The sequence below is a fragment of the Piliocolobus tephrosceles genome, chromosome 1 (genome assembly GCF_002776525.5).
Source record: "Piliocolobus tephrosceles isolate RC106 chromosome 1, ASM277652v3, whole genome shotgun sequence".
Classification (NCBI taxonomy): domain Eukaryota; kingdom Metazoa; phylum Chordata; class Mammalia; order Primates; family Cercopithecidae; genus Piliocolobus; species Piliocolobus tephrosceles.
This window is the reverse complement of record NC_045434.1, coordinates 159,901,361-159,916,799: the sequence shown is the minus strand read 5'-3', so window position 1 is coordinate 159,916,799 and position 15,439 is coordinate 159,901,361. Positions and strand designations below refer to the sequence as shown.

The 15,439-nt window shown below is 47.0% G+C and overlaps 1 protein-coding gene across 1 annotated transcript in view; it reads right to left on the bottom strand.

Moving 5' to 3' along the window:
* KANK4 (KN motif and ankyrin repeat domains 4) overlaps positions 1-15,439 on the bottom strand; it is a 43,857-nt gene that overhangs the window by 12,734 nt on the left and 15,684 nt on the right. The window contains exons 6-8 of the mRNA XM_026454145.1: positions 11,746-11,965; positions 808-950; positions 609-639 (exon numbers count right to left, since the gene is read on the bottom strand). Coding sequence (XP_026309930.1) covers positions 609-639; positions 808-950; positions 11,746-11,965 — 394 coding nt within the window. The remainder of the gene's footprint in view (positions 1-608; positions 640-807; positions 951-11,745; positions 11,966-15,439) is intronic.

Below are 15,439 nucleotides of genomic sequence, written 5' to 3'. Positions count from 1 at the left end.
AGCCCACGTGTCCTGAATCCCTGGCTACTACATTTGTGTAGGGCTCCACTGGCTCTTAGCAGCAACTGCTGTTCCCAGCCTGGCCCATGGCACTGCTCCTGGGGACTGGGGCATGATTTGTGTGTCTGGAATAATGCCACTCACACTTGTTGGTGCAAAGGTAAGGCAGATAGGAGTGTTTTGGGATCTGGTTATTTCAAGGGCTGAGGCAGCATGCCAGGTTGATTGATAATGACCTGCAGGACTCTCTAATAAGCCTCTGAGCTAAGCTGATATAAGTCTGGAAAGTGGAAATCCTCAAGCCCCTAGGAATGATGAGCCAATGCTTCTGTCTACCCTGGCTATCCACAGTTTCCCTCAGTCTGAGGACTCATGACCTTGTTAAAAGGCTTTGGGGTGATAGAGGTGAGAACTTCTTTAAAGGACTGGACCTCCAAAGAGCCTAGTTAGATGCTGTGGGCCATGATCAAGGTGGGTCAACTGTAAGGGCTTTCTTAGAGCAGCCAACTAGCAAATGTCTTCTCAAGATGGCAACTGAGAATGGGAGGTTGCACCCGGATGGAATTTGCTCAGTTTCGGACTGCGGCCTATATTAAAAGCTCACTGACTTCTGTGCAAGCCTGACTGGGTCTCGGGAGCCTATAAGGAAAACTGAATATTCAGGCTTTGCCTGATGCCATTTGGAGGTCCCAGCCTCACGTGGGTTAAAAACTACATGGATCTGCATGGAATTTCTCTCCCCGCTAGCTGAATAAAGCTGGGAGGTGCCCCTGCATTTACTGAAGAGATCATGTTCATTCCACCCACCTGAGTAGCTTGAATGTTCACATTTCCTTCTCTTAAGAGCTTCCAGACAACAGCCATGTCTTCATTGGTCTCTGCAGAAGCCAAGGGAGTGATCATTACGGCAGTGTAGCCAGCTTTGTTCTGATGGTCCACGTTGCAGACGCCTGCAAGAGAAGCAATGGGTGCTGGAAGGGCTCCTGAGGGGCCAGAAGCCAGACTCCACTTCAGCCGTTTCAACAGGACACTGCTTGCTGGTTAGAAAGCCATGGACTAGAGCAATGCTTTCCAGTGGTTTACATTTGCAGCAGCCTTTAAAGCTGGTTACTATTGTTTTTTTCTTTTTTTTTTTGCGAGATGGTGTCTCGCTCTGTCACCCAGGCTGGAGTGCAGTGGCTTGATCTCAGCTCACTGCAACCTCTACCTCCTGGGTTCAAGCAATTCTCCTGCCTCCGCCTCCTGAGTAGCTGAGATTACAGACATGCACCACCACATCTGGCTAATTTTTTTGTATTTTTAGTAGAGACGAGGTTTCACCATGTTGGTCAGGCTGGTCCTGAACTCCTGACCTTGTGATCCGCCCTCCTTGGCCTCCCAAAGTGCTGAGACTACAGGCATGAGCCACTGCACCTGGCCAGCTGGTTACTTTTCTTGGCAAGTTTTCCGAGGATACCCAGCAAGGGAGGCCCACAACAAAGCCAGAGATGGCCAAAGGGCTAGTGGCCATGACTTCATTTCCTAAACTGGAGCACAAGATGTTATTCCTGTTTTACAGATGAGGACACTGAGAGCCAGAGAAGTTAAATTGTCCACTCACGTGAAGGCGAAGTGGGTTGGGAACACTCAGGTCTGTCGGGTTCTGGAGCTCATCCCTTACCTCCCCCTATGCCTGGAATGCCACCATGGCTGTGCATTTTAGGTTTCACACTCACTAGCTCATATTTGTGTGTAACTCTTAAACTGATGGCTGTGTTAGTAGGTCCTTTCCAAGGGCCCAGGGGTCTACTGTGCCACGTACCAGGAGGGTGAACAACACCATGAGATAAACGTGGGGAATCTTCTAGGAACAACCATCTCACTTGAAAAATGGAGGGAGAAAAAAACTCCACAGTTTTATATTAAAACAACTAAGAATTACATTTCACAATACAATGAAAACCTGGCATTATTTGTTTATCTATTTCTTTTTCTTGAGACAAGGTCTCACTCTGTCACCCAGGCTGGAGTGCAGTGGTACAATCTCAGCTCACTGCAACCTCTGCCTCCCGGGTTTAAGTGATTTTCCTGCCTCAGCCTCCTGAGTAGTCTGTAGGCGCACGCCACCACACCTGGCTAATTTTTGTATTTTTAGTAGAGACAGGGTTTCACTGTATTGGCCAGTCTGGTCTCGAACTACTGACCTCAAGTGATCCCCCCGCCTCGGCCTCCCAAAGTGCTGGGATTACAGGTGTGAGCCAATGTACCTAGCCAAAAACCTGGCATTTGTTTGTTTGTTTGTTTTCAGACAGTCTCTCTCTGTTGCCCAGGCTAGAGTGCAGTGGTGCGATCTCCACTCACTGCAACCTCCGCCTCCCGGTTCAAGCGATTCTCCTGCCTCAGCCTCCTGAGTAGCTAGGGCTACAGGCATGCATCACCACGCCCAGCTAATTTTTTATTTTATTTCATTTTATTTATTTATTTATTTTTTTGAGATGGAGTCTCGCTCTGTCGTCCAGGCTGGAGTGCAGTGGCGCGATCTGGGCTCACTGCAAGCTCCACCTCCTGGGTTCACGCCATTCTCCTGCCCCAGCCTCCCAAGTATCTGGGACTACAGGCGCCCGCCACCATGCCCGGCTAATTTTTTGTATTTTTAGTAGAGACGGAGTTTCACTGTGTTAGCCAGGATGGTCTCGATCTCCTGACCTCGTGATCCACCCGCCTTGGCCTCCCAAAGTGCTGGGATTATAGGCGTGAGCCACCGCGCCTGGCCTAATTTTTTATTTTTTAAACGTATTTTTAGTAGACATGGGGTTTCACCATGTTGGTCAGGCTGATCTCAAACTCCTGACCTCAAACAATCTGCCCACTTTGGGCTCCCAAAGTGCTGGGATTATTACAGGCATAAGTCACTGCGCTTGACCAAACCTGGCTTTTTTTTTTCTTTTTTCTTTTTTTTTTTAGATGGAGTTTCGCTCTGTCACCAGCCTGGAGTGCAGTGGCACGATCTTGGTTCACTACAACCTCCACCTCCCAGGTTCAAGTGATTCTCCTGCCTCAGCCTTCTGAGTAGCTGGAATTACACGTGCATGCCACCACACCTGGCTAATTTTAGTATTTTTTAGTAGAGATTGGGTTTCACCATGTTAGTCAGGCTGGTCTTGAACTCCTGACCTCATGATCCACTCACGTCGGCCTCCCAAAGGGCTGGGATTATAGGCATGAGCCACCAAGCCCGGCCAAACTTGGTATATTTTTAAGACTAAGTAGTAAATGAGAATTCTAAAGAAAATCCTGCTTTGTAGCCCTGGGGATACGTATCCATATTCCTCCCCACCTAAGGAAAGGTAGGGGATCATCAGGCCTAGACTGATACCTGTTATGTAAATGACCCCACCTCTCAAGGGTGATGGGAAAACCAAACGTCTTTGTACTGTTGCTTATCTGAAAAAATTATGTCGCCTTTTTTTTTTTTTTTTTTTTTGAGATAGAGTCTCGCTCTGTTGCCCAGGCTGGTGTGCAGTGGTGCGATCATGGCTCACTGCAGCCTCAACCTCCTGGGTTCGAGCAGTCCTCCCTTACGTAGCTCCTTTGGGCAATAGGAAAACAATTACACTAAATCAAGTCACTTAGCCTTTCTTAGCATCTCCTCCTCTATGAAACAGGGATAACAACACAACCTACCTCATAGGTGAAATTTATTCAGTTTATTTATCTATTATTTATTGAGACAGGGTTTGGCTCTGTTGCCCAGACTGAGGAAGAGTGCAGTGGCATGATCTCACTATAAGTTCTGCCTCCTGGGCTCAAGTGATCCTCCCACCTCTGCCTCCTGAGTAGCTAGGACTACAGGTGCATGTCACCATGCCTGGCTAATTCTTTGTGTTTTTTATAGAAACAGGGTTTTTCACTATGTTGTTCAGACTGGTCTCGAACTCCTGGGCTCAAGTCATCCACCCACTGTGGCCTCCCAAAATGCTAAGATTACAGGTGTGAGTCACTGTGCCCAGTCTAATATATTTAAAGGACTTAGAACAAGCTTGTCCAACCCGTGGCCTGTGGGCCACTTATGGCCCAGGACAGCTTTGAATGCGGCCCAACACAAATTCATAGTTTCTTAAAGCATTATTTTTAGCTCATTGGCTATCATTAGTGTTAGTGTATGTTATGTGTGCCCCAAGACAGTTCTTCTTCTTCCAGTGTGGCCCAGGGAGGTCAAAGACTGGACACCCATGACTTAGAACCATGCCTAGTACACAGGAAACACTCAGTGAGAGTTCATTGTTATTACTATTATTGCTCAGAATGATATTCCCATAAGGTTTAGGTATTCATTGTAAAAATATGGTTTATGAAAAAATGTCAATGAGGGCTATTTGCAAGTTCTGTGCAAGTGGAAAAAAGCAACATTTGTTTGATATTCCCTCCAACCTACAATTTTTCTTTCTTTTTTTTTTTTTTTCTAGATGGCATTTCACTCTTGTTGCCCGGGCTGGAGTGCAATCGTCCGATCTCAGCTCACTGCAATCTCCACCTCCCCGGTTTAAGCGATTTTCCTGCCTCAGCCTCCCGAGTAGCTGGGATTACAGGCACGAGCCACCACGCCCGACTAATTTTTGTAGTTTTAGTAGAGATGGAGTTTCTCCATGTTGGATCCGCCCACCTTAGCCTCCCAAAGTGCTGGGATTACAGGCATCAGCCACCGCGCCTGGCTACCCCATAATTTTTCAAACAATTTTTCAGAAGTGTGCCATGATAATACCAGGCCATCAGTGGAGACAGAGGCATCAGTCTGCCTCATTTATCAGCAGTTTTCCCTCAAGCTCCTTGGACCACTGCCATGAGCCGGCAGGTGATGAAAGCTAAATAACAACTCCATGCATCACCTCATAGCTCTGTCCTGATACAGAAGTGAACATTTGCACTGCCTTGTTAATAACTGTTTTATTTCTACCCCTTGATTATTTTAAGTTTGCTTTTAAGATGTGTAAATGAGCCTCAGGTTATCAGTTCTCTTTTATCTCTTCAGAAACATGGTTTTTAGCTCAGTAGAATGAGGTCTGACACCTGCCCACAGGCTCAGGAAAGGGACTAGGAGGGGCTAAGGACCCAGGACTTTATTTATTTATTATTTTTGAGACGGAGTCTCACTCTGTCGCCCAGGTTGGAGTGCACTGGTGTGATCTTGGCTCACTGTAACCTCTGCATCCTAGGTTCAAGCGATTCTCCTGCCTCAGCCTCCTGAGTAGCTGGGATTACAGGCATGCACCACCACGCCCAGCTAATTTTTGTGTTTTTAGTAGAGATGGGGTTTCGCCATGTTGGCCAGGATAGTCTTGAACTCCTAACCTCAGGTGATCTGCCTGCCTTGGCTTCTCCAAGTGCTAGGATTACAGGTGTGAGCCACCGCACCCTGCCAGGACCCAGGACTTTACAGAAGATGCTTCAGAGCAGCCATCAGGCAGCAAAGCCAACTCTCCCTGGAGGTGACAGAGGAGCAAGGCTCTCGACAGAGCATCCTCTGACTCGGTACGCCCTGCAAGGGCATTTGGCAAAATAAAGGACGGATCACTTGGGGTTGAGCCGGCAGAGGTGCACTCTGGCTCTATTCTCAATAATAATGAGTCACTTCTGTACAGCCCTTTATAGTTTGTAATTTTTTTTTCTGGATGCTTAACAAATGCTTCTAAGGACATCCCTGGTTTGGGAGTGTGACAGATCTGTCATCCTCAACATCGCTTCTACAGATGAGAGAAAGTAACAACTCTCTCAACCCATTCTCCCCAACCCCCTTCTTACTTCACCTTTATGGCTATTTAGCTATTTCACTATCTTAAAGGGAAAAGTTTCCAAACCACTTTAAAGTTGATGAGTATTAAGTGAATTCTTAGCATCAGCAGATATTTATACCACCCAAATTTTAGTTGTCTATTCTCTGTCCTGGCCTGGTTCACCCAGAACTTCTAACCGGCTACAAGACTGTGAGCTACTTAAAGACAAGGGCCATACGTTACTGGTTTTTGGACTCTTCATGCACATAATGGATGTTCTCAAAGTCTCAATGTCCCAGAAACATAGATAGTGTAGTAGAAAAAGCCCAGATTAGGAGGCCGACTGATCTTGGTTTGAATTTTGGATTAGCTTCTTACAGGCTCTGTGACCTTGACCGCATTACCTGACATCTCTGGGCCTCAGTTTCCTCACTTGGAAAAGGCAATTAAGATCTGCTTCACAATTCCTGCAAGGATTGTACATGACAGTGTATATGTATATCACACTAAGTCCAGTGTCTGGGATGAGGACGACACTGAAAAAGCAGTAGCTGCTTTATTCACATTCTACACTGATGGCCCCTAACATTGACTACAGTAACAGAACACAGAGCCATGCTCCATTTAATTATGTGCCTTTCTTATTTGATCTACCATTTTGATGGTATCCATGCATCCATGAAGAACTGAAATCAGTAACATCAGCTCACTGTTAGCTATAATTTAATCTTCTTTTGATGATGTGAAAATCAGAAACAACTTCAGGCTGTCATTATGTACACTGCCTTTCCCGTTCAGCTGAAGAGACTCAAAGCTGCTTAGCAGAATTTTGAAGACTTGGAAGTTTACTGGAATTTAACCTAGCTCCCAAGAGTCATCCATCGCTCATTCATTTAACAGACGTTTTCACTCAACACCTACTAGGAACCAGGAACTGGTCTACGTGTTAAGGAAACAGACAGGAACAAGACAGACAGGAGTCCCTTTTGAGTGAATGAACATTCTGTTGAGTAGAAATGAAAAGCAAAGAGTGTCTCAAGAAAGAAAGAGGGTGCCCCCCTAGAGAGAGGTGGGGGCAGCCACTTTAGACAGAAGCACCAGGAAGACTTCTGAGGAGGTGACATTTGGACTGTGACTTGAATGACGAGAAGGAGCCAGTCACAAGAAGAGCCTCAGGGGGAAGAGTCCAGGTAGAAGACAAATACAAAAATCCCAGGAGGGAATGACCTTGGTGAGTGAGGCCAGCGTGGCTAGAGTGGAGGGAAGGAGGAGAGCATGGCGGCAGCAGAGATGGCCCAAGCAGGTGGGAGCCAGGGCAGGCAGGGTCCTGAAGGCCAAGTTGAAGAAGCCGCCTCTCACGCTAAGAGCAATAGGAAGCCACAGAAGGGATTTTAGCCAGACAGGTCCCAAGCTGGGGAAAGCCGTTGGGTCCTAAATTCAGACTTTTGATGTTCATTTAAATTCCTACCTCAGGCCTCTTAAAGGAAGAGTTATGCTCTACCTCCTAGATGCCAGAAATGAAAAGAGTAATGGGACCAACTTTTCTTTTTCTTTTCTTTTTTTTTTTTTTGAGTCCAGGTCTCACTCTGTCACCCACACTGGAGTGCAGTGGTGCGATCACGGCTCACTGCAGCCTCAACTTCCTGGGTTCAAGCGATCCTCCCACCTCAGCCTCCCGAGTAGCTGGGACCACAGGCGTGTACCACCACATCTGGCTAATCTTCGTATTTTTGGTAGAGATGGGGTTTCACCCTGTTGCTCAGGCTGGTCTTGAACCTCTGAGCTTAAGTGATCCCCCCGCCTCAGCCTCCCAAAGTGCTGGGATTATAGGCATGAGCCACCTTGCCTGGCCCAGTATTGACTTTAAATCCTAGTAGCACACTTAGTTATTGGGTGATCTAGGGTAAGTTTGCTGACTTTTCTGAATGTCACTTTCATGGTCTATAAAGAGGGATAATCATCCTATTCTAACAATAAAATTTTATTATTAAATGAAATAATTATATTCGTTATTCTATAACTTATATTTATAATTATAAATACAATATAATTTATAACATAATTTATAAATATAATATAATTCATAATACATTTAAATTATATTTAGCAGATGCTAAATACTTAGCAGAAGGCCACATCTGTGGGGATCATTTGGGGTTTTATACCTCTTGTACGTACTCTCCTAGACAGCCCCATACAGCCTTCCTAAACTCATAGATGACATTTGACCGAGGCCCATGCACTTTAGCTTAGTCCCATCACGCACCTGTCTTTGGTTGACTGTTAACTACCCCTTTCCAATCTATAACCCTGATTCTACTCTCACTTTCCTGAGAAGATTGAGGCCATCTGAGGCCGGTGGCCTCCACCTCCCTGCTCTTCTCAACATCTCTCTGCACTGTTACCCACTTTCTCCTTTTTTCGCTTCCATCTCAGAGAAATGAATGGCCCAGCGTCTTGCCTCGGCAGCCCTCACCTGCCTCTGCTGTGGAGCCCAGGCTTTTCCAGCTCCTCCCAGACCTTGCTTCGCCAAGTGGCTTCTCTCTTTTGTATCTTTCACCTCTCTCTTTCTCTGTCTCTGATTCTCTGTCAGTCTCTATCTCTCTTCCTTTTTCTCTCCCTGTCTCTCTTTCTTTTTCTGTCTGTCTCTGTGTCTCATTCTCTTCCTCTCCATCTCTCTCTGTGTCTGTCTCTCATTCTCTGTCTCTGTTCCCCACCTTACCTGTTCCTCTTCTTTCTTGGATTCTTCTTCTCAGTAAAAAAATATGTTCAGATCTCCTCTCCCCAAACACACACACAAAACCAACTCTCCGGAGGCTCTCCTGCCTCCTTCAGCCAAGACACTCCATCACTGCCTTCCCCAAGCCTGGCGCTTTGCTCCTTCCCCTCTTCTAGCTGGTTTCCTCCCAACATGCCCCAAAGCAGCTGTCTCCAGAGTCACCAGTGGCACCCCCCGTCCCCTCCATCTGCCAAACCTAGGCATCATCCTTCAGGGACCCTCCAGAATCTGACACAGTTGACACTCTTTGTTTTTCATGGGCCGTCCTTCCCCATCAGCCACAATCCTCTTATTTCTTCTAGTTATCACATGACTCTGCCTAGATCTCCTCCACTGGCGTGCTCTCTCTCTCTCGCACAGGATAACCAAGAGCAAGAGAGGCCTCCTCTCCTAAAGGCCTCACTGCATGTGCTCTGGCTGGCCCCACCCAAAGCTCTGTTGCCTTTTCATTTTGCATCTGGAATTCTCAATAGCCTTTGCACATCTCCAGAAACTAAAAACCTGCCCCAAACTGAATTATCCTTTCTGCTTCCTCCACATTTAGTCCTTCTCCTCCTGCAGCCCACTGTCTTCTCAACCATCCAGGCTTGACAGAGAGCTCCAACTCACCTCACCAGTCGGGCACTACCTTCCCAATGACTTTTTTTTTTTTTGAGACAGGGTCTCACTCTGTCACCCACACTGGAGTTCAGTGGCACTATCTTGGCTCACCGAAACCTCCACCCACCCCAGGCTCAAGCGATTCTCCTGCCTTGGCCTCCCGAGTAGCTGGGATTACAGGCATGTGTCACTACCACCCAGCTAATTTTTGTGTTTTTAATAGAAACAGGGTTTCACCATGTTGGCCAGGCTGGTCTTGAACCTCAAATGATCTACCCGCCTCAGCCTCCCAAAGTGTTGGAATTGCATGCATGAGCCACTGTGCCCAGTCTTTTTTTTTTTTTTTTTTAATCTTTTGAGATAGAGTTTCGCTCTGTTGTTGGAGCTTTGTTGCTCTGGAGGCTGCAGTGCAGTGGTGTGATCTCGGCTCACTGCAACCTCCGCCTCCTGGGTTTAAGCAATTCTCCTGCCTCAGCATCCATAGTAGCTGAGATTACAGGTGCATGCCACCATGCCTGGCAACTTTTTTTGTGTGTTTTTAGTAGAGACAGGGTTTTGCCATGTTGACCAGGCTGGTCTTGAACTCCTGACCTCAAGTGATCTGCCCACCTCAGCTTCCCAAAGTGCTGGGATTACAGGCATGAGCCACCATGCCTGACCTCCCAGTGGCTTTTTGCTATTCGGTTCCTACCATCCTCACCTATTATAAGCCCTCACTACCTCTCTGTGGACCTCTGTAATGGCCTCCTGTCTGCCCTGCCACCCCCTCTCCTGCTCCCTTCACTAACCCACCCCTACTGTCAAATGACTCTTTTAGAGAATTACCTTGGTTATGGAGTTTCCTACAAAAAAACCTGCACTGACTTCCTGGGACCTTCCAAGCAGAGGGTTCAGCCTGGCACTCCAGGTCCTCCATTTCTCCATGTGGTGGGTGGCTCCAACTCACCCTTCCAACCTTAATTCCCATCCAATCCAAACTACAAGCTTTCTGGTCTGCATTTTTCCCTATCTAACCTCCATGGAGTTCCTTCTGCCTGGAACACTGCCTGCTGGAGTCCTACCTGCTCCAGTGCATCTCTGCCACTCCCTGAACTAGACACGCTCTCATTTCAGTTCCTAAATCACTTTCTCTACCTCTCTTTCATGAGCCACCATCCAGCTCCATCCCAATGGCTAGACTGTTAGCTCCCAGGAAGCAGAGGGCTAACCTGGCTCACCTTTGCATCCCTGGTAGTAGCCAGTACGGACCTCATGTGTAGTCAATAAATATCTGATGAAAGATGAATGAATCAAGTTGAGTCAAATTGGTCAAATGGAGCCACGACCTTTGTTAAAAAGTGTCTTCTGAAGATGGGAAAATGCCATTTTCCCTAGAGGCAGTACGGTTATAGCTGTGGAGGTGGACAAACTGAGTACAAAACCTGACTCTACCCTTGACCAGCGCAGTAACCTGAGCAAGTTTTATAACTCTTGAGCCTCAGTTTCCTCAGCTGCAACATGAGAACAATACCCACATCACAGGAATGCTGTGAAGAACAAATGAGGCAAACAGAGGCAAAAGGGTCTGGTCCAGTTTCTGGAACACAGAAGGAACTTTCTTTTTTTTTTTTTTTTGAGGCAGAGTCTTGCTCTGTCGCCCAGGCTGGAGTGCAGTGGCGTGATCACAGCTCACTGCAAGTTCCGCCTCCCGGGTTCACGCCATTCTCCTGCCTCAGCCTTCCGAGTAGCTGGGACTACAGGCGCCCGCCACCATGCCCAGATAATTTTTTGTATTTTTAGTAGAGATGGGGTTTCACCGTGTTAGCCAGGATGGTCTTGATCTCCTGACCTCGTGATCTGCCCGCCTCGGCCTCCCAAAGTGCTGGGATCACAGGCGTGAGCCACCGCTCCCAGCCAGCCCAGAGGGAACTTTCGACAGTGAAGCATTTCCTCACCAGAAAGAAATGTGTACAAGAATTGCCCTTCAAGTCATTCTATCAAAAAGACACCCGCGTTTGTATGCTATCACAGCACAATTCACAGTTGCAAAGACATGGAATCAACTTAAATGCCCATCAACTGATGAGAGGATAAAGAAAATGTTATATATACATATATATAAAATATATGATATATACATACATATACATATAATAAAATGTTCTATGTACATATATGCACACACACACATACATACATTCCATGGAATACTACTCAGCCAGAAAAAAGAACAAAACAATGTCTTTTGCAGCAACTTGGATGGAACTGGAGGCCATTATCCTAAGTGAAGTAACTCAAGAATGGAAAACCAAATACTGCATGTTCTCATTGTAAGTTGGAGCTAAGCCACAGGTACACGAAGACATACAGAGACAGAGTGGCATAAAGGACAATTATACTAGAGAGTCAGAGGAGGGGAGGGCGGAAGGCAGTGAGGAAAAGCTACCTATTGGATACCATGTACACTATTTGGGTGATGGGTATACTACAAGACCAGACTTCACCACTGTACAATTCATCCACGTAACCAAAAACCACTTGTACTTCCAAAGCTATTGAAATTTTTGAAAAAAATTTTAAAAATTGCCGTGTCCTTCAAGGACGGACCCAGACTATATAAATGCAACCACTTCTGACCTGTCTCCAGCAGCAGCTTCGCGATGGAGAAGTTGGAGTGGGACACGCTGTAGTGAAGGGCTGTGTTTCCGTTGCGATCGGCCAAGTTGACAAGCAGCTTCAGGAAGTGTGGGGAGTGAGGCTGGACCTCACAGAGGTAGGAGGCCACCACAGCAGGGCTAGACGACTTCCGGCTGGAGACGCGGAACCACTCTTGACTGATGGTGTTCAAGCTTTGCCTCTGAAACCCCAAAAGAGACCAATTCCAAGAGGTTCCCTGGCCAGCAAGAGTTCCTCCCTTACACAAGGAAAGCCAGCTTTGGCCTCTGTCCCTTCAGCTCCCTCCAGCTTGCCATGTGATTATTCCTGAAGGGCTCAGAGCTGGTGGGGTTAGGAATGCAGCAACATACTTTGTAGTTGTGCGATCAGCACCCTCTGGGAGTGGACAGGAGGACTGGGAGGACAGCCTAGTAACCAGTAACAAGGCACTTAACTGGAGAAAGTTTGAGTCTGCGGGAAGTTTAGCTCACACCCCCAATAAGAAGTTTAGCTCACACCCCTGGTATGCTCACAATTACAAAGGCCCTCTCCTTCCCCCTCACACAGCCAGCCCACAATGACCTTGCCCCAGACTCTACCAGGACTCCTGCGTGTGTTTAATAGGCATAGCTGGAAAATTGCATCATCTTACTAATGGGAAACATGCATGTGAAGACAAACAACATCCCCAATTTATGCTTGAAATAAAACCCAAACAGGTGTGCTTGACATGTTTGGCTTTTAAGCTTTGCAAGGACCTTGAGAGTAAATGGTTTAACAACCCACGGCAGGGCCCTGCTATCTGCAGCATTCAGCTCCTCTGGGACCATGAACGAGAAGAGTTCCAGAGCCAATGACATCAACTCTGTGTGTGACATGACCTCAGTGTTTAAAGGGTATTTACCTAATGGGGAGGAGAAGCTATTGAGAAGTGATTATGATAAATGATTTCATACTCACGCCAGGAAGAGTCCTGGACTTGGAGTCACTAAATCGATGTGACACAGTTTAATCCCTGGCTTGGCCAGGCGCGGTGGCTCATGCCTATAATCCCAACACTTTGGGAGGCCGAGACGGGTGGATCACCTGAGGTCGGGAGTTTGAGACCAGCCTGACCAACATGGGGAAACTCTGTCTCTACTAAAAATACAAAATTAGCCGGGCATGGTGGTGCTTGCCTATAATCCCAGCTACTCGGGAGGCTGAGGCAGGAGAACCACTTGAAACCCGGGAGGTGGAGGTTGTGTGTGAGTGCACCATTGCACTCCAGCCTGGGCAACAAGAGCAAAACTCCATCTCAGATTTAAAAAATAATATAATAGAAATAAAAATAAATAAATAATTAAAATCCCTGGCTCAGCCGTGGGACCTTGGAAGTCATATAACCTTTTTGATCCTTACTTGTTCTATTATAAAATGGGAGTAAAAGGGGACTGGCCCCTTACCTTCATGGTTCTACAGAGTGAGGTCCTTACACACCTGCTTTTTCCTCTAAGGTGGGGGCAAGGGAGATGGTATCCATTGCTTTGATCCTAACATGGGTGTGGTGCCAGGCTTGCATATCCTCTGATCACTTTTCTAGAGCAGAATCAGTGGAATCTTTTGTGGCTAAAACACTTTTATAAATCAGAGTATCTCCTTTACCCATGGGATCTTCAAGAAAATCTGGATAAAGATCCTAATATTAAGGAACAGAGGGGTGGATTTTGTTTTTTGTTTTTGTTTGTTTGGTTGGTTTCTTTTGAGACAGAGTGGGCCAGCCTGTGGCCCAGGCTGGAGTGCAGTTGCATGATCTCAGCTTGCTGCAACCTCCACCTCCTGGGTTCAAGCGATTCTCCTGCCTCAGCCTCCCAAGTAGGTGGGATTACAGGCGCGGGCCACCATGCCCAGCTAATTTTTGTATGTTTAGTAGAGACAGGGTTTTGCCGTGTTGGCCAGCCTGGTCTTGAACTCTTGACCTCAGGTGATCCGTCCATCTCGGCCTCCCAAATTGCTGGGATTACAGATGTGAGCCATTGCGCCCGGCTGAGTGGTGGGTTTTGAATGAAGGGCTAAGAAAGACCTTAGTTTGATAATTCAATTAAGAATAAGTGACAGGAGTTTTGATCAACATCCACATATTGGTCCTTTTTTTTTTTTTTTTCCTGTGTTTGCGACAGGATCTCACTCCAGTGCTGAGACTGGAGTGCAATAGTGCAATCACAGCTCACCGCAGCCTCAACCTGTGGGGCTCAGGTGATTCTCCCACCTCAGCCTCTGAGTAGCTGGGATTACAGGCACGTGCCACCATGCCAGGCTAATTTTTTGTATTTTTTTTTAGAGACAGGGTTTTGCCATATTGCCCAGGCTGGTCTCAAACTCCTGGGCTCAAGTGATCCACCTGCCTCGGCGTCCCAAAGTACTGGGATTACAGGTGTGAGACACTGGCCCTGGCCCTACATATTGGTTCTTTAGGGAACAACTATTTGTCAGATCAGCTAAAGATAAAATAACAAAAACGAGTTGGGTAAGAAATAAACACTGATGCATTGATCGTTTTTACTTCTAGGGCTCTTTTGCAAAGTAGAGCAAAATGGCTTTTAAAAATGCTTACAGGTTGTTCCACCATGGGTCTTACAGCTGCTCTCAAAACTTGGGAAAATGTGTCTGTGCCAATATCCCTTGATTAAAAGTAGAGTCACTATGTGTTTAAATCTCTGTAAACCATGAAGGTGTGAAAGAGCAAATGCATATTTTCTTGTTTTCAGTCTCTTGACCCAGAGGTACACTTCAAGAAAAACAGTAATGACTACAGAATTAAATGTCAGGGCTTGAGAGGAATGGAAACATGCCATCCACCACCTTCATTTTATTGATGAAGAAACAGAGGCCCTGAGTATCAAACTGACTTGCCCAATATCTCACAGACGAGGGTTCTGGGAATAGAACCTTCAGTTCCCATTCTACATGCTTTTCACACTCTGCCCACAGTCCTCTCAAACCACAGGGCCATCGTGAGCCTAAGTCACAGAGTCTGATGACAGACACTCGTGGTGCATTGCTTAATGATGCGTGGGAAGTGCCTCTGAGCCCCCGGCCTGCTTTCTTGTGCATATCCACGGGCTCCACTTCCTAAGCGTGACCCATCACTTCAGGCAGCAGTGCTTGGGTAAAGGAGAGAACACCTAGAGGAAAGGGGCCCTGGCCTGCACACTCAAACCACTGCCTCACACTGTGCACTGCACACTCACACCACTGCACACTCACACCACTGCCTCACACTGCGCACTCACACCACTGCCTCACACTGTGCACTCACACCACTCATACCACTGCACATTCACACCATTGCCTCACACTGCAAACTCACAACACTCACACTACTGTACACTCACACCACTGCTCATACTGTGCACTGCACATTCACACCACTCACACCACTCTCACCACTGCACACTCCCACCACTGCCTCACACTGTGCACTGTACACTCACACTGCTTGAACCACTGCACACTCACACCACTGCCTCACACAGCACACTCACAACACTCACACCACTGCACATTCACACCACTGTAAACTCACACCACTGCCTCACAATGCACACTCACACCACTCACACCACTGTACACTCACACCTCACACTGCACACTCACACCACTGCCTCACACTGTGCACTGCACACTCACACCACTG